At 59.4% G+C, this 17,939-nt stretch overlaps 1 protein-coding gene across 6 annotated transcripts in view; it reads right to left on the bottom strand.

Annotated features, from left to right (window-relative positions):
- The window catches only part of LOC127489782 (nuclear factor 1 C-type-like), a 122,121-nt gene that overhangs the window by 12,954 nt on the left and 91,228 nt on the right, over window positions 1-17,939 (bottom strand). For 3 of the 6 annotated variants that reach the window (XM_070063811.1, XM_070063809.1, XM_070063807.1), the window contains one exon: window positions 14,676-17,748. The exons of 2 other annotated variants lie outside the window; for them this stretch is intronic. In XM_070063811.1, coding sequence (XP_069919912.1) covers window positions 17,685-17,748 — 64 coding nt within the window. In that variant the 3' untranslated portion in view covers window positions 14,676-17,684. Of the gene's footprint in view, window positions 1-14,675; window positions 17,749-17,939 lie in introns of those variants that run through there. One more of the 6 variants, XM_070063808.1, reaches the window with a different exon arrangement.

Genomic DNA, 17,939 nt, shown 5'->3' with positions numbered 1-17,939 from the left:
CAGGGCCTGACCCCGCTCCCCTCACTGTCTTCCAGGGCCTCACCCAGAAATCCTCGCCACCAACCAGGGTCTGACCCTGCTTCCCTATTCACCCTCCAAGGCCTGGCCCTACTCACCTCCATGCCCTCCATGGACTAGGACCCACTCACCTCACTGCCTTCCAGGCACTGGCCCTATTCTCCTCGCCACCCTCTAGGGCCTGACCCCGTTCCCTCCCTCGTTCCCCAGGGCTGGACCATGCTCCTCTCCTTGCCCTCCAAGGCCTGGGGTCCAGTGCCCGCCTCACCCTCCAGAGCCTGGGGCCTGGTGCCCTCCTCACCCTCCAGGGCCAGGCCATGTTACCCTCAGGCATGGCCATCACTGCCATCCAGGACATGGTCCTTGCTCCCCACTTTGCCCTCCAAGGCCAGGCCGCTCCTCTTGCCTGCCTCCAGGGCAGAGCCCTGCTCCCCCACTACCCTACAGTGCAGGACCCCAGTCCCTTCCTTGCCTTCCAGGGCTGCGCCTTGCTCCCCAACTCACCCTCTAGGGCCTAGACCCAGCTCCCCTCCTTGCCCTCCAGGGCCACGCCCTGCTCACCTCCATTCACTCCAGGGCCTGGGCCTCATTCCTTCCGCACGCTCCAGGGCCTGACTCTGCTCCCCTCCTTGACCCCCAAGACCTGGCCATGCTCACCTACATACCCTCCATGGACTGAGCCCCGATCCCCTCACTGTCTTCCAGGGCCTGACCCTGCTCGCCTCTTTGCTCTCCAGGACGTGGCCCTTCTCACATCCATGCCCTCCATGGCCTGGGCCCCGTTCCTTCCTAGCTCTCCAGAACCTGGTCTCAGTTCCCTCCTCGCCCTCCAGGACTGGACCCTACTCCTCTCCTCACCTCCAGGGCCTGGGTCCCACTCCCCTCCCTTACCTTCCAGGGCCTGGCCCAGATCCCCTCACCACCAACCAGGGCCTGACCCTGCTCCCCTCCTCACCCTCAAGGACCTGGGCCCTGTTCCCTACTCACCCTCCAGGGCCTGGGCCCTGATCCTCTCGCCACCCTCCAGGGCCAGGCCCTGCCCCCTCCTTGCACTCCAGGGCTGGGCCCCCTCCACTAATCACACCCAAGGACCAGGCACTGCTCCCCTCCTCACCATCCTAGGCAAGGCCCCACTCCACTTCTTGCCCTCATGGCTCAGGCAATTTCCCCTCCTTGCCCTCCAGGGCTTGGCCCCCATCCCCTCTCACCCTAAAGGGCAGGGCCACACTCCCCTCATCACCCTCCAGGGCCTGACCCCAGCTCCCTTCTATGCCCTCCAGGACCAGGCCTCACTCCCCTCCTCGCCCTCAACAGCCTGTATCTAGCTCCCCTCCTCGCCCTTCAGGGCTGGGCTATGCTCCCCTCCTCACAGTCCAGGGCCAGGCCCCACTCACCTCAGGAACATCACTGCCCTCCAGGGCATTGGTCCCGCTCCTCTCCTCGCCCTCCACGGCCAGTCCCCGCACCTACTGCCACCCTCCAGGGCCAGGCCCAGCTGCCCTTGCTGCCCACCAGGGCCAGGCCCTGCTCCCCTCCTAGGCCTCCAGGGCCTGGCCATGCTCCCCTCCTAGGCCTCCAGAGCCAGGCCCTGCTCCCCTCCTAGGCCTCCAGGGCCTGGCCACGCTCACCTTGATGCCCACAAGAGTCAGACCTGGCTCCCCTACTTATGCTCCAGGGCCCGGCCCTGCTCCCCTCTTCACCCTCCAGGGCCAGGCCCTGCACCCCTCCTTAAAATCCTGGGCCACGCCCCACTCCCCTCCTCGCCCTCCAGGGCCAGGCCCTACTCCCCTCCTCACCATCCTGGGCCAGGCCCCACTCCCCCCTCCTCCTCCAGGGCCTGGGACCTGATCCCCTCGCCGCCCTCTAGGGCAAGGCCCTGCCCTCTCCTTGTCCTCCAGGACCGGCCCCCCTCCCCTAATCGCCCTCATGGACCAGGCCCTGATCTCCTCCTCACCATCCTGAGCCAGGCCCCCCTCTTCTCCTTGCCCTCATGTACCAGGCCAAATTCCCCTCCTTGCCCTCCATGGCCCTGCCCTGTTCCTTCCTCGCCCTCCAGGGCCTGGCCCTGCTCCCCTCCTCACCATCCAGGGCCAGGCCCTGCTCCCATCCTCACCCTCTAGGGCCTGGGGCCTGAACCCTGCTCACCCTCCAGGGCCTGGCCCTGCTCCCCTCCTCGCCTTCCAGGGCCTGGGAACTGCTGCCTTCCTTACCCTCCAAGGCAAGGAGGGGAGCAGGTCTCATATCCTGGAGGGCATGATGGCTGTGCTTGAGGGGAGTAGTTCCTGACCCTGGAGGGCAAGGAGGGGAGCAGGGACAGAACTTGGAGGGCGAGGAGGGGAGCAGAGTCAGGCCCTGCTTGGTGGCAAGTGGAACGGTCCATGAACAGGAAGTGGAGAGAGAATGGGGCACAGGCCCTGGAGAACAAGAAGGGGAGCAGGCCCATGTCCTGGAGGGCAGTGATGGCCGTGCCTGAGGGGAGTGGGGCCTGACCCTGGAGGGCGAGGTGGGGAGGGGGGCCTAGCTTAGGATTTTAAGGAGGGGTGCGGGGCCTGGCCCTGCAGGGCAAAGAGGGGAGCAGGGCTGGGCCATGGAATATGAGAGGGGAGCGAGGCCAGACTCTGTGGGCATCAAGGTGAGCAGGCATAGACCCCGGAGAGTGAGCAGGGCAGCATGACCTGGCCCTGGAGGGTGAGGAGGGGAGCAGGGCCCATGCCCTGGAGGGCAGTGATGGACATACCTGAGAGAGTGGGGCCAAGCCCTGGACTGTGAGGAGGGGAGCAGGGCTCAGCCCTGAAGGGCTAGGAGGGGAGTTGCGCCCAGGCCATGGAGGGCGAGGAGGGGAGCAGGTCCTGGTTTGGAGGGCGTGGAGGGGAGATGGGTTAGGCCCTGGAGGGTGAGGACTGGAGCAACGCCTGGCCCTGGAGGGCGATGAGGCATCGTGCCCAGGCCCTGGAGGGCAAGGATGGGAGCAGGGCCTGACCCTGTAGGGTGAGGAGGGGTGCTGGGCCCAATCCTAGAGAGCTTTGAGGGGAGCATGGCCCAGCCCCTTAGGGCAAGGAGGGGATGGGGCCCAGGCCCTGGAGGGTGAGGAGAAGAGCGAGGCCCATACCCTGGAGGGCGATGTTGGCTGTTCCTGAGGGGAGAAGGTTCTGGTCCTGGAGGACGAGGAGGGAACTGGGCCCAGGCTCTGGAGGGCTAGGAAGAAACGGGGCCAGGCCATGGAGGGCATGGATGTGAGCAGGGCCAGGCCCTGAAAGGCGAGGAAGGGAACGGGGTCAGGCCCTCTAGGGCAAGGATGGGAGTGGGGGCAGGTCCTGGAGGCTACAGAGGGGAACAGGGCCAGGTCCTGGAAAGCAATGAGGGGACTGGGGCCCAGGCCGATGATGGCATGGATGTGAGCAGGCCAGGTCCTGGAAGGTGAGGTGGGGAGCAGGGCCTATGCTCTGGAGGGCAGTGATGCCCTTCCTGAGGGGAGTGGGCCCTAGCCTGGAAGGCAGTGAGGGGAGCGAGACCGAGGCCCTGGAGGGTGAGGAGGGGAACAGGGCCCCGGCCCAAGAGGGCAAGGAGGGGAGCAAGGCCTGACCCTGTAGGGTGATGAGGGGAGCTGGCCCAGCCCAGAAGGTTAAGGAAGGGAGCTGGGCCTGGACCTGAAGGGCAAGTCGGGGAGCGGGACCCAGGTCCTGGAGGGTGAGGAGGGGAGTGGGGTCAGGCCCTGGAGGGTGGCGAGGGGAACAGGGCCAGGCCCTGGAAGGCAGTGAGAGGAGCGGGACCCAGGTCCAGGAGGGTGAGGAGGGGAGCAGGGTCAGGTCCTTGAGGGCGAGGAGGGTAGAGGGGGCAGGCCCTGGAGGCTGGCAAGAGGAACTGGGCCAGGCCCTGGAAGGCAGTGAGGGGAGTGGAACCCAGGCCCTATGGGCCAGAAGGGGAGTGGTGTCCTGCACTGGAGGGCAGCGGGGTCAGAAGGGTCCAGCCCTGGAAAGCTGCTAGAGGAGCAGAGCCAGGCCCTGGAGGGTGAGGTGGGGAGCGGGGCCCACACCCTGAAGGGCAGTGATGCCATTCCTGAGGTGAGTGGTGCCTAGCCCTGGAAGGCAGTCTGGGGAGCAGGACCCAGGTCCTGCAGGGCGAGGAGGGGAGCAGGGTCAGGCCCTGGAGGGTGGCGAGGGGAACAGAGCCAGGCCCTGGAAGGCAGTGAGGGGATCAGGGCCCAGTCCAATGAGGGCATGGAGGTGAGCAGGGCCAGCCCTGGAGAGCAAGGAAGGGAGTGAGGTCAGGTCCTGGAGGGTGAGGAGGAAAGCAGGGTCCCAGGTCCTGGAGGCTGAGGAGGGGAGCAGGTTCAGGTCCTGGAGGGTGAGGAGAGGAGAGGGGTCAGGCCCTGGAGGGTGGTGAGGGGAACAGCCCCAGGCCCTGGAAGGCAGTGAGGGGAGCGGGACCCAGGTCCTGGAGGGCAAGCAGGTGAACAGTGTCCTATACTTGAGGGCAGCATGGGGAGCAGGGTCCGGCACTTGAAAGTGGCAAAAGGAGTGGAGCCTGGCCCTGGAGGGTGAGGTGGGGAGCAGGGCCCAGGCCCTTAAGGTCAGTAATGCCCTTCCTAAAGGGAGTGGGCCCTAGCCCTAGAAGACAGTGCGGAGAGCGAAACGGAGGCCCTGGAGGGTGAGGAGGGGAGCAGGGCCCAGTCCCAAGAGAGCAAGGAGGGGAGCAGGTCCCAGGCCCTGGAGGGCGAGGATGGGAGAAAGGCTTGACCCTGTGGGGTGATGAGTTCACCTGGCCCTGGAGGTCAAGGAGGGGATCGGGGCCTGGCCCTGGAGGGCGAGGAGGGGAGTGGGGCCCATGACCTGGAGGGCAGTGATGGCCATTCCTGAGGGGCGTGGGGCCTGGCGCTGGACTGTGAGGAGGGGAGCAGAGCCCAGCCCTGAAGGGCTAGGAGGGGTGTTGGGCCCAGGCCATGGAGGTTGAAAGGAGTGGGTCCTGGTTTGGAGGGCGTGGAGGGGAGTTGGGTCATACCCTGTAGGGTGAGGAGGGGAGCAGGGCCTGGCCCTGGAGGGCGATGAGGGATCGTGCCCAGGCCCTGGAGGGCAAGGATGGGAGCAGGGCCTGACCCTGTAGGGTGAGGAGGGGTGCTGGGCCCAGCCCTAGAGGGTGTTGAGGGGAGTGTGGCCCAGCCCCTTAGGGCAAGGAGGGGATGGGGTCCAGGCCCTGGAGGGTGAGGAGGGGAGGCTGGCCTGGCCCTGGTATGCAGCATGGGGAGTGGGGCCCAGGCCCTGAAGGCAAGGAAGCGAGCAAGGCCCAGCACTGGAGGGCTAGGAGGGGAGCAAGGCCCTTCCCTGGAAGGCAGGGAGGGTAGCAGGGTCCAGGCCCTAGAGGATGAGGAGGGGAGCAGTGCCTGGACCTCTTGGCCAAAGAGGGGAGTGGAGTCCTGACTGGAGGGCAGCGGGGGAAGTAGGGCCCTGCCCTGGTGGACCAAGAGGAGCAGGCCTGGCCCTGGAGGGTGGTGATGGCTGTTCCTGAGGGGAGAAGTGCCTGGCCCTGGAGGTTGAGGAGGGCAGCAGGGCCTAGGCCTGGAGGTGAGGAGGGGAGAAGGTTCTAGTCCTGTAGGGCGAGGAGGGGGCAGGGACTGGCCCTTGCGGGCTGCAAGGGGATCAGGTCCCAGGCCCTGGAGGCAGAGGTGGGGAGGAGGGCCTGGCCCAGCATGGTGAGGAGGGGAGTAGGGTCCAGCCCTGGGGGGCAAGGAGGGAGCGAAGCATGGCCCTGGTGGGCAGCAAGGGGAACACAGCCCAGGCCCTGGTGGGCAAGGAAGTGAGAAGGGTAAGCACAACAAGGGGAGTAGGCCTGCACTAGAGGGCAGCAGGGAGAGTAGGGCCCTGCCTTGGCTGCAGAAAGAGGAGCGGGCCTGGCCCTGGAGGGTGAGGAGAGGAGCAGGGTCAGGCCCTGGAGCATGAGGAGGGGGCAGTGCCTGGCCCTTGAGGGCCGCGAGGGGATCAGGTCCCAGGCCCTGGAGGGGGCAGTGGAGAGGAGGGCCTGGCCCAGGACGGTAAGGAGGGCAGTAGGGCGTAGCCCTGGAGGGCTAGGAGGGGAGTGGGGCATGGCCCTGGTGGGCAGCAAAGGGAGCACGGCCCAGGCCTGGTGGGCAAGGAAGTGAGAAGAGTAAGCCCCTGGAGTGTGGCGAGGGGAGCAGGACAGGGCCATGGATGGCATAGAGGGAAGTGAGGTCCTGCACTGGAGGGCAACAAGGGGAACAGGGCCCAGGCCCTGGAGGGCGAGAATGGTAGGAGAGCCTGACCCTCTAGGATGAGGAGGGGAGTTGGGCCTGGACCTGGAGGGCCAGGAAGGGACCATAGCCAAGGCCCTGGAGGGCTAGGTGGGGAGCAGTGTCCAGCACTGGAGGGTGGTGAGGGGAACGGAGCCAGGCCCTGGAAGGCAGTGAGGGGATCAAGGCCCAGTCCGTGGAGGGCATGGGGTTGAGCAGGGCCAGGCCTTGGAGGGCACGGATTGGAGCGGGGCCCAGGCCCTGTTTGGCAAGGAGGGGAGCAGGGCTCAGGTCCTGGAGGGCAAGCAGGGGAGCAGTGGCCGGCGCTGGAGGGCCAGGAGGGGAGCCGTGTCCAGCTTTGGAGGGTGGCTAGGGAAGCAGTGCCTGGCACTGGAAGGCAAGGAGGGGAGCAAGGTCCAAGCCCTAGAGGGCGAGGAAGGGATCAGGGCCTCGCCCTGGAGGGCAAGGAGGGAAAGTGGGTCCTGCACTGGAGGGCAGTGGTGGGAGCGGGGCCTGCCCTGGTTGGCAGCAAAGGAGCAGGGCCCAGGCCCTAGAGTGCAAGGAAGTGAGCAGGGTCAGGCTCTGGAGCGCTGCGAGGGGAGCAGGGCAGGGCCATGGAGGGCATAGAGGGAAGCAGGGTCCCGCACTGGAGGGAAATTAGGGGAGCGGAGTCCGGCCCCGGAGGGTGAGGTTGGGAGCAGGGCCTGACCCTGGAGGGCGGGGAGAGGAACGGGGTCCAGGAGCTAGAGGGCCAGGAGGGGAGCAGAGCCGACCCTCTTGGGCAAGAAGGGGAGTGGGATCTTGCACTGGAGTGGGGCGGGGGGAGTAGGGCCCTGCCCTGGAGGGCAGCAGGAGAAGCAGGCCTGCCCCTGGAGGTGAGGAGAGGAGCAGGGCCCACGCCCTGGAGGGCAGTGTTGGCTGTTCCTGAGGGGAGAAGGTCCTGGCCGTGGAGGGTGAGGAGGGCAGCAGGGCCTAGGCCCTGGAGGTGAGGAGGGGAAGAGGGTCCGGTCTTCGAAGGCGAGGAGGGAACTGGGCCCAGTCTCTGGAGGGCTAGGAAGGAACAGGGCCCAGGCCATGGAGGGCATGGATGTGAGCAGGGCCAGGTCTTGGAGGTCAAGGAGGGGAGACGGGTCAGGTCCTGGAGGGCGAGGAGCAGAAGGGGGAAGGCCCTAGAAGCTGGCTAGGGGAATGCGTCCAGGTCCTGGAAGGCAGTGAGTGGAGTGGGACCCAGGGCATGGAGGGCATGGAGGGGAGCAGCTCCAGGCCCTGGAGGGTGGCAAGGGGAACTGGGCCAGGCCCTGGAAGACAGGAGCAGGACCCAGGTCCTGGAGGGTGGCGAGGGGAACTGGGCCAGGCCCTGGAAGGCAGTGACACGCTCAGGGTCCAGTCCATCGAGGGCATGGATGTGAGCAGGGCCAGGCCCTGGAGGGCGAGGAGGGGAGCGGGGTCAGGTCCTGGAGAGTGAGGAGGGGAGAAGCTCCAGGCCCTGGAGGCTGAGGGGAACTGGGCCAGGCCCTGGAAGGCAGTGAGGGTAGCAGGTCCCAGGCCCTGGAGGGCAAGGAGGGGAACAGGGTCCTGCACTGGAGGGCAGCGGGGGAGCAGGTTCCTGCCCCTGGAGGGTGAGGTGGGGATCAGGACCCATGCCCTGGAGGGCAGTGATACCCTTCCTTGGGGAGTGCGGCCTAACCCTGGAAGACAGCGAGAGAAGTGAGCCAGACTCTTGAGGGTGAGAAGGGGAGCAGGGCCCAGGCCCAAGAGGCCAAGGATGGGAGTAGGGCCCTGGCCCTGGAGGGCGAGGATGGGAGAAAGGCCTGACCCTGTAGGGTGAGGAGGGGAGCTGGCCCAGCCCAGGAGGTCAAGGAAGGGAGCTGGGCCCATGCCCCGGAGGGCAGTGATCGCCATTTCTGAGGGGAGTGGGCCCCAGCCATGGACTGTGAGGAGGGGAGCACGGCCCAGCCCTGAAGGGCTAGGAGGGGAGCTGGGCCCAAGCCATGGAGGGTGCGGAGGGGAGCTGGGCCCAGACCTGGACGGCAAGGATGGGAGCAGGGCCCAACCCTGGAGGGTGAGGAGGGCAGCTGGGCCTGCCCTGGAGGGCGAGGACTGGAGCAACACCTGGCCCTGGAGGGCAATGAGGGGTCGTGCCCAGGCCCTGGAGAGCAAGGATGGGAGCAGGGCCTGACCCTGTAGGGTGAGGAGGGGTGCTGGGCCCAATCCTAGAGGGTGTTGAGGAGAGCATGGCCCGGCCCAATAGGGAAAAGAGGGGATGGGGCCCAGGCCCTGGAGGGTGAGGAGGGGAGGCTGGCCTGGCCCTGGTGGGCAGCAAGGTGAGCAGGGCCCAGGTCCTGTAAATGAGGAAGTGAGCAGGGCTCAGCACTGCAGGGATAGGGGGGAACAAGGCCTGACTCTGCAGTGTGAGGAGGGCTGTTGGGCCCAGCCCTTGATGGTGCTGAGGGAAGCATGACCTGGCTTTTTAGGGCGAGGAGGGGATGGGGGCCAGGCCCGGTGGGCGAGGATGGGAACTCCGCATGGCCCGTGAGGGCAAGGAGAAGAGGGGGGCCTGGCCCAGGACTGGAAGGAGGGGAGCTGGGCCTGGTCCTTGAGGACAATTAGAGGAGGGGGGCCAGCCCTGGAGGGCAAGGAGGGGGTAGTGTCTGGTCCTGGAGAGCTGTGAGGGGAATCAGTTCTCAGGCACTAGAGGGGGAGGTGGGGAGGGGTCCTGGCCCAGGATGGTGAGGAGAGGAGTAGGGCCTGGCCCTGGAGGGCGAGGAAGGGAGTGGGACGTCCCTGGTGGGCAGCAAAGAGGAGCACGGCCCAGGCCCTGGTGGGCAAGAACATGAGCAGGGTAAGCCCCTGGAGCTCGGGGAGGGGAGCAGGGCGGGGCCATGGATGGCATAGAGGGAAGTGGGGTCCCGCACTGGAGGGCAAAAAGGGGAACAGGGCCCAGGCCCTGGAGGGCAAGGATGGGAACAGGGCCCAACCCTCTAGGATGAGGCGGGGAGTTGGACCTGGACCTGGAGGGCAAGGAAGGGACCACAGCCAAGGCCCTGGAGGGCCAGGAGGTGAGCAGTGTCCAGCACTGGAAGGTGGTGAGGGGAACGGGCCAGGCCCTGGAAGGTAGTGAGGGGATCGAGGCCCAGTCCATGGAGGGCATGGAGGGGAGCAGGGCCAGGCCTTAAACGGCGAAGAGGGGAGCAGTGCCCGGCGCTGGAGGGCCAGGAGGGGAGCAGTGTCCAGCTCCAGAGGGGGGCTAGGGAAGCGGGGCCTGGCCCTGGAAGCTAGGAGGGGAGAAGGATCCAGGACCTAGAAAGTGAGGAAGGGGTCAGGGCCTGGCCCTCGAGGGCAAGGAGGGAAGGTGGCTCCTGCACTGGAGGGCAGTGGAGAGAGCGGGGCCTGCCCTGGTGGGCAGAAAAGGAGCAGGGCCTGACCCTGGAGGGCGGGGAGAGGAACGGGGTCCAGGAGCTAGAGGGCGAGGAGGGGAACAGAGCTCGACCCTCCTAGGCAAAGAGGGGAGCAGGATCCTGTCTGGAGGGCAGCAGGGGGAGTAGGGCCCTGCCCTGGAGTGTGGCAAGAAGAGCAGGCCTGCCCCTGGAGGGCGAGGAGGGGAGTGGGACCATGCCCTGGAGGGCAGTGTTGGCTGTTCCTGAGGGGAGAAGGTCCTGGCCGTGGAGGGTGAGGAGGGCAGCAGGGCCTAGGCCTGGAGGTGAGGAGGGGAGCAGGGTCAGGTCCTGAAGGGTGAGGAGGGGAGTGTTGTCAGGAACTGGAGGGTGAGGAGGGGTGAGGGGGCAGGCCCTGGAGGCTGGCAAGGGAACGGGGCCAGGCCCTGGAAGGCAGTGAGGGGAGTGGATCCCAGGTCCTTGATGGAAAGGAGGGGAGCTTGGTCAGGCCCTGGAGGCTCACAAGGGGAATGGGGTCAGGCCCTGGAAGGCAGTGAGGGGAGCAGGGACAGGCCCTGGAAGGCAGTGAGGGGAGCGGGACCCAGGTCCTGGAGGGCAAGGAGGGAAGCAGGGTCCTGCACTGGAGGGCGGCAGGGGAAGCAGGTCCTGCTCTGAAGGGTGGCAAGGGGAGCGGAGCCTGGCCCTGGAGGGCAAGGTGGGGAGCGGGGCTCATGCCCTGGAGGGCAAGGAGGGAAACTGGGCCCAGGCCCTGGAGGGCAAGGAGGGGAGCGGGTCAGGTCCTGGAGGGCAAGGAGGGAAACTGGGCCCAGGCCCTGGAGGGCAAGGAGGGGAGCGGGTCAGGTCCTGGAGGGCAAGGAGGGGAGCGGGGTCCTGCACTGGAGGGCGAGGAGGGGAGCAGGTCAGGTCCTGGAGGGCGGCAAGGAAAGCAGGGCAGGGCCCTGGACAGCGAGTAGGGGATCCGGGACTAGGCCCTGGAGGGCAAGGAGGGGAGCAGGGCAGGGCCGAGGAGGTGAGGAGGGTAGGGGGCCCAGGCCCTGGAGGCTGCGGTGGTGAGCTGGGCCAGGCCTTCAAGGGCAAGGAGGGGAGCTGGGCCCAGGCCCTAGAGAGCGAGGAGGGGAGCAGGGCCGGGCCCTGGAGGGCAAGGAGGGGAGCAGGGTCCTGCAATGGAGGGCAGCATGGGGAACGGGGCCCAGGTCCTGGAAGGCAACAGGTGAGCTGGGCCCGGCCCTGGAGGTGAGAGATCTGAGCCTGGATCACGGTTCACCTATTTTAGACTGGGCCTCCATCTTGTTATTTGGGCCTGATAGCTCCCCTCCTCACTCACCAGGGCCTGGGCCCTGCTCCCCTCAGCTCCTTCCAGGGCCAAACCCAGCTCCCCTCCTTGCCCTAAAGGGCCTTGGCCCTGCTCCTCTGCTTGCCCTAAAGGGACTGGGCCCCACTCCCCTCCTTGCCTTCCAGGGCCAGAAAATGCTCTCCTAAGGTGCAGGCCTCCTCGCCCTCCAGGGCCCGGCCCAGCTCAGCTTGCTGCCTTCCAGGGCTGGAGGATGCTCCCCTCACAGCCCTCCAGGTCCAGACCCCGCTCCCCTCCTCACACTCCAGGGCCTGGGCCTTGCTCCTCTGCTCGCTCTCAAGGGGCTTGGCCCCACTCCCCTTCTTGCCATCCAGGGAATGGGCCCCGCTCATGTCATCACCCTCCAGGGCTGGACCCCGCTCCCTTCCTCGCTATCCAGAGCCTGGGCCCCGCTCCCCTCCTCACTCTCCAGGGACGGCACCACTCCTACCTCACACTCCAGGGCTGATGCCGTGCTCCCCTCACCGCCCTCCAGGGCTGGGCCCTTCTCCCCTCTTTGCCCTCCAGGGAGTGGGCCCCGCTTCCTTTCTAGCCCTCCAGGGCCTGTGCCATGGTCCTTTGCTCGCCCTCCAGGCACTGGGTCCTGCTCCCCTCGTTGCCCTCCAGAGCCCAGCCGGCATCCCCTCCTCACCCTCCAGGGCCTGGGCCCTATTTCCTCCTCACCCTCCAAGGCCTGGGCCCTGTTCCCTCCTCGCCCTCCAGGGCCATACGCTGCTCCCCTCCTCACCCTCCAGGAAATGGGCCCCACTCCCTTCATCGCCCTCCAGGGACTGGACCCCGCTCCCCTCCTCACCCTCCAGGGCCAAACTCTGCTCCTCCTCTAGCCTTCCAGGGACTGGGCCCCGCTCCCCTTGCCACCCTCCAGTGCCGGACCCTGCTCCCCTCCTCGCTCTCCAGGGATGGGTGCCACTCCCCACCTCGCACTCCAGGGCCTGTGCCCTGCTCCCCTAGCCACCCTCCAGGGCTATACCAGGCGCCACTCGCTGCCCTCCATGGCCAGACCCCACTCCATCCTCGCCCTGCAGGGCCTGGGCCCTGCCCCACTTCTCTCCCTTCTGGGAGAGACCCCACTCCCCTCCTGGCCCTCAAGGGCCTGGTCCCTGCTCCCCCATCACCCTCCTGGGAGTGGGCCCTGCTCCCCTTGCAGCCCTCCAGGATCAGACCCTGCTCCCCTCCTAACTCTCCAGGGCCTGGGCCCTGCTCCACTCCTGGCCCTCCAGGGCCTGGGCCCTGCTCCACTCCTGGCCCTCCAGGGCCTGGGCCCTGCTCCACTCCTCGCCTTCTTGCCAAGCTCTGCTGCACTACTCGCCCTTCAGGGCCTGGCCCCGCTCCCCTCCTCACCCTCCAGGGTCTGGGTCCAGCTCCCTTCATCGCCTTCCAGGGCCAGACCCCGCTGCCCTCCTTGCCCTCCAGGCACTGGGCCCAGCTCCCATCCTCCCCCTCCAGAGCCGGACTCAGCTCTGCTCCTCATTCTCCGGGCAAAACCCCGCTCCCCTCTGGCCCTCCAGGGCCTGGGCCCCACTCCCCTCCTTGCAATCCAGGGGCAGACTCTGCTCCCCTCCTCAGTCTCCAGGGCCTGGGCCCTGCTCTACTCATGACCTCCAGGTCCGAAGCCCGCTCCCCTCCTCGCCCTCCAAGTCCTGGGCCTTGCTCCCCTCCTTGCCCTTTTTCATTTTACCTGCTCTGACTCCCCATACTGAAGGCCTCAATGAACGCCCATGCAAATACAGCCTGTTCAGGCTGCACTGCTTCACTCTGCAATCTGTTCATCAGGAACTCCATGCAGTCACTGCCACAATTCTCCTGCTTCTTAAAGCTGTTCTGACCCACAGCTGATTTTAATTTCCTCCCACTCTACCTGTTAATGAGCTCTACCCTCTTCCCCCCAGCCCTCCAGCCCACTACTCTCCTAAGATAGAGAATCTGCAACAATCTTGCCTCACTGCCAGCCATTCACATCCTGTCTTCCTACCAGGTGTGAGAAGAGCAATTTTCAACTAGAAAAAATTATATCCCTCTTTTTTTTTTTGACAGGCAGAGTGGACAGTGAGAGAGAGAGAAAGGTCTTCCTTTTGCCGTTGGTTCACCCTCCAATGGCCGCCGCGGCCAGCGCGCTGCGGCCAGCACACAGCGCTGATCCGATGGCAGGAGCCAGGTGCTTCTCCTGGTCTCTCATGGGGTGCAGGGCCCAAGCACCTGGGCCATCCTCCACTGTACTCCCTGGCCACAGCAGAGAGCTGGCCTGGAAGAGGGGCAACCTGGACAGAATCCAGCGCCCCAACCGGGACTAGAACCCAGTGTGCTGGCGCCGCAAGGTGGAGGATTAGCCTAGTAAGCCGCGGCGCCGGCTGAATTATATCCCTCTTAAAACCTATCACTATTCATGAAATCTATCGATTCAGATGTAAGCAATTATTTTATTTCGCTCTCAACCATTCAGAGAACATACAGATGTATGCACATATGACATTCCTGATGGATGTATCTAAAAATAAATTTCTATTTAATATTAACCTATGAAAACAGATCATAACAATATGCTCCTGAATTATTTGGAAACAGATTCACTAAGTAGTTTCTATACAAGTGTTACCTATTAAATCTCCTTTTTATAATTTCTTTCAGTGCTAGTTGCTTATAGCATTCATAAAAGTATATAATCTTGTGGCCAGCACTGTGATGTAGCAGGTAAACACATCACCTGCAGTACTGGCATCCCATACGGGTGCTGGTTTGAGTCCTGGATGCTCCACTTCTTTTTTTTTTTTATCTTTTATTTAATGAATATAAATTTCCAAAGTACGACTCATGGGTTACAATGGCTTCCCCCCCCATACCGTCCCTCCCACCCACAACCCTCCCCTTTCCCACTCCCTCTCCCCTTCCATTCACATCAAGATTCATTTTCGATTATCTTAATATACAGAAGATCAGCTTAGTATACCTTAAGGATTTCAACAGTTTGCTCCCACACAGAAACATAAAGTGAAAAATAATAGATGATTTTTTTTAAATGATGATGAAATCAGATCAGACCTATTGTCATGTTTAATCCCAGTGAGAGTCAAGTTGGGAATTGATAATTTCTTTTTCTTTTTTTTTTTTTTTTTTTTACAGAAGATCAGTTTAGTGTACATTAAGTAAAGATTTCAATCGTTTGCACCCCCATAGAAACACAAAGTGAAATATACTGTTTGAGTACTCATTATAGCATTAAGCCTCAGTGTACAGCACATTAAGGACAGAGATCCTACATGAGGAGTAAGTTCACAGTGACTCCTGTTGTTGACTTTACAAATTGACACTCCTGTTTATGGCATCAGTAATCTCCCTATGCACCAGTCATGAGTTTCCAAGGCTATGGAAGCCCCTTGAGTTCTCCGACGCTTATCTTGTTTAGACAAGGTCATAGTCAAAGTGGAGGTTCTCTCCTCCCTTCAGAGAAAGGTACCTCCTTCTTTGAAGACCTGTTCTTTCCACTGGGATCTCACTCACAGAGATCTTTTTGCCAGAGTGTCTTGGCTTTCCATGCCTGAAATACTCTCATGGGCTTTTCAGCCAGATCCGAGTGCCTTTAGGGCTGATTCTGAGGCCAGAGTGCTATTTAGGACATCTGCCATTCTATGAGTCTGCTGAGTATCTCACTTCCCATGTTGGATCACTCTCCCCTTTATTTATTCTATCGGTTAGTGTTAGCAGATACTAGACTTGTTTATGTGCTCCCTTTGACTCTTAGTCCTTTCATTATGATCAATTGTGAACTGAAATTGATCACTTGGAATAGTGAGATGGCATTGGCACATGCCACCTTGATGGGATTGAATTGGAATCCCCTGGTATGTTTCCAACTCTACCAATTGGGGCAAGTCAGCCCGAGTGGATGCTCCACTTCTGATCCAGATCTCTGCTATGGCCTGGGAAAGAAGTAGAAGATGCCCCAAGTCCTTGGGCTCCTGAACTCCCATGGGAGACCCAGAAGAAGCTCCTGGTTTCTGGCTTTGGATCAGCTCAGCTCCAGCTATTGTGTTCACCTGGGGAGTGAACCAGGAGATGGAAGACCTCTCTTTCTCTTTCTCTTTCTCTTTCTCTTTCTCTTTCTCTTTCTCTTTCTCTTTCTCTTTCTCTTTCTCTTTCTCTTTCTCTGCCGCTGCCTCTGCTTCTGCCTCTCTGTAACTCTGACTTTTAAGTAAATAAATAAATAAATAAATCTTGAAAATATAAATCATCTAATATGGTTTCCTCCTTCTATCATGAATCTGAATAAAATGTGAATGTGAATAAAACATAAGCTGGACAGTGGCCATGGGGTAGGGGATGGAGGGAGAGTTGACGAGGTCAAGGTGGGAAGGCTAGGTTAACACTGTGACTCGCAGGGTTTTATAGTAACAGATTGCTGGTTTACTCACTGTACAGGTCCATCATTTGTGGCAGGGGACTCTGCTCACAGAAGTCATACTATCTTTGTTACCCAGGCGTGCCAAGCAAGCATAGTAGAATCCTGTCCCATGATAGCACAAGGAAAAGGGAACACGGTAACACAAAACCTATCCCTTTCAACTTCTTCCTCACATGGCTCTCCTTAGTCAACACAAGTTAGTCAAGCCTAACCTACACCTGGGAGGGGAAGTGGCTGCTGATCAAGTGTATCTTTTTAAAATTGAATTTATTTCTTTGTATTGCAGATCAAAAGCAACATTGAGAGAAAAAAGGCAGAGAGAGATTTTCCAACTGCTGGTTCACACTCCAAATACCTGCAACAGCTGGGACTAGGCTAGGCCAAAGTCAGGATCCAGGAACTCACTCCACAAGGGTGGCAGGAACCCAAAGACTTGGACCATTTTCTGTGTCTCCTGGGCACACTCATAAAAGCTGGAAAAGAAGAGTAGCAGGGACCCAAACTAAGCATTTGATACGGGACATGGGCACTGTAAGTGTTGACTTAACCTACTGTGCCACTACGCTCACACTAATAAAGTTTATTTGATGAAAGATTCTGTGTGCAGCAAAACTCATGTTCAATTCATATGAATATGAATTATGAGCATGTTCTTAATTTTCTTTGTTGTTTTCACCTGAATCTTTACTGTTTCTGAAGATAAGTTCTTTCTCTCAGTAAAAAAAAAAAAGCTTAAAATTTTAAGAAAAAAAAAGGACAAGTGCTAAAACTCTTCCCACATTAACCTACATAAGAATTTAGAATTCTATATCTTCCCACTGAATTGATAACTATATCATTATGAAATCTCTCTGAATATATCTAGTAATAGTTCCTGCATGAAAGTCTGTCTTGTCAGATCTCAAGAGAGTCTTCTATTCAAAATGTGTAGGTATATTTTCAACATTTTTACTCTTAAACATTTAAGGGTTGTATCTTAAATAGCAAATAATTAACTGTTTTTCCATTAAATAAGAAAATTTTGATTTCTAGCTGGATCACTTAGTTAATTTACATTTAAAATTTTGTGATATGTTTTACCTGAATTTAGCATCTTACTTTGTTTCCTGTTTTAGTAGTTTCCTCTTCTCCCTCATTTTGAATCTATATAGTTTGTTACTTAATTTCCTCTCCATTGGTTTGTTGGTTATGTATTCCTTAATTATTTTTGTAGTTACCCTAGCAATTGTCAGATTTACTGCTGACTTATCATCAGTATTTCAAATTTACTACTTTTCACAACACTAGAATCATATTTACTGTAATTGTTTCACTTTCATCTTTTTTCCATTATCAGAATTTAAATTATACACATTTTGAACAAGTAAGGTATCCATGTGATTGCTTTCTAAAGTCAATAACTTAAATTTACCCTTACATTTAATCCTTCTGTTGTTTATCATTCCTGCTTATATTGCTTTGCTTTTATCTTAGATTGTTTTTCTTCTGCCAAAAGCAAAACTCTTTTAAGAATCATTTTCATACAAATTTCTTGCCAATGTATTTTTTTAAGATTCATTTATTGTCTGAGAGTAAGCAAGACAATGAAACAGATATAGATTTGATAGATAGATAGATATGTAGATAGATATATAGATAGATGGCAGATCATCCGATAGAGATAGAGAAAGAGAGAAAGAGAGAGAGCTCCCAATCTGGTAAGCACTTTAAATGACTACAGTGATTGGGGTTGTGCCAAGCCAAAGCCAGGATCTGAAAGCCTAGTCCAAGTCCCCATATGTGTTGCAGGAACTCAATTACTTGAACCATAACCTGTGCCTCACAGGGTCTGCATTACTAGGAAGCAAGAATCAAAAGCTGTAGGTGGGTATTGAATCCACGTACTCTGGTGTGGAATGTGGGCATCTTTACTGGCCTGTTTAACTGGGAGACCCAACACCTTGCCTCACTGCACTTTATTTGGTACATAAACCTATGTACAAGAGAGGTCTTCAAAAAATTGATGGAAAATGCATATTTTGAAAAATGTACATGAATTCCAAAGCTACAGCAAAATAACTATTTTATTACCAGTTCTACACAAAATTTTTGAAGTTCACTGCTATTTTGCCTTCCTTGGTAAAGTTTACTCTTGCTTGTACACTTCTAGGTTCCTCTAGTGCTTTCTTCACCTTCAGTCTGTTGCTCCATGGTTTTTTTGTCTCTGAGAAGCTGACTCAGTCTCACTGCTGTACTTCAGAAAGCAACATGAGTTGAGCTTTTCGCTGGTATTAAGAGGATCTCTTAGATTTCAGTTATCAATACTTGTTGTAGCTCATAATGAGATGTGGTTTTCATTGAATATATCCTGTTTACAGTTCACAATAGTTAGTAACAAGCCCTGAGGAGGGCGGATCACTTAGCCTGGTATCACAGAGGAGCTGATGAGGCTGGGGCTGCCCAGCAGGGGCACAGGAGACCTGGGGGAAGCTCAGGCCCCTCTCCCTAGACCCCAGAGCCCAGCCAGAGGCAGCTTGGGACCCTGTCTCGACTCCAGGG

Source organism: Oryctolagus cuniculus, chromosome 19, assembly GCF_964237555.1.
Source record: "Oryctolagus cuniculus chromosome 19, mOryCun1.1, whole genome shotgun sequence".
In the NCBI taxonomy this organism is placed as follows: Eukaryota; Metazoa; Chordata; class Mammalia; order Lagomorpha; family Leporidae; genus Oryctolagus; species Oryctolagus cuniculus.
Note: the sequence above shows the minus strand (reverse complement) of the source record. Positions and strands in the feature narration are given on the sequence as shown.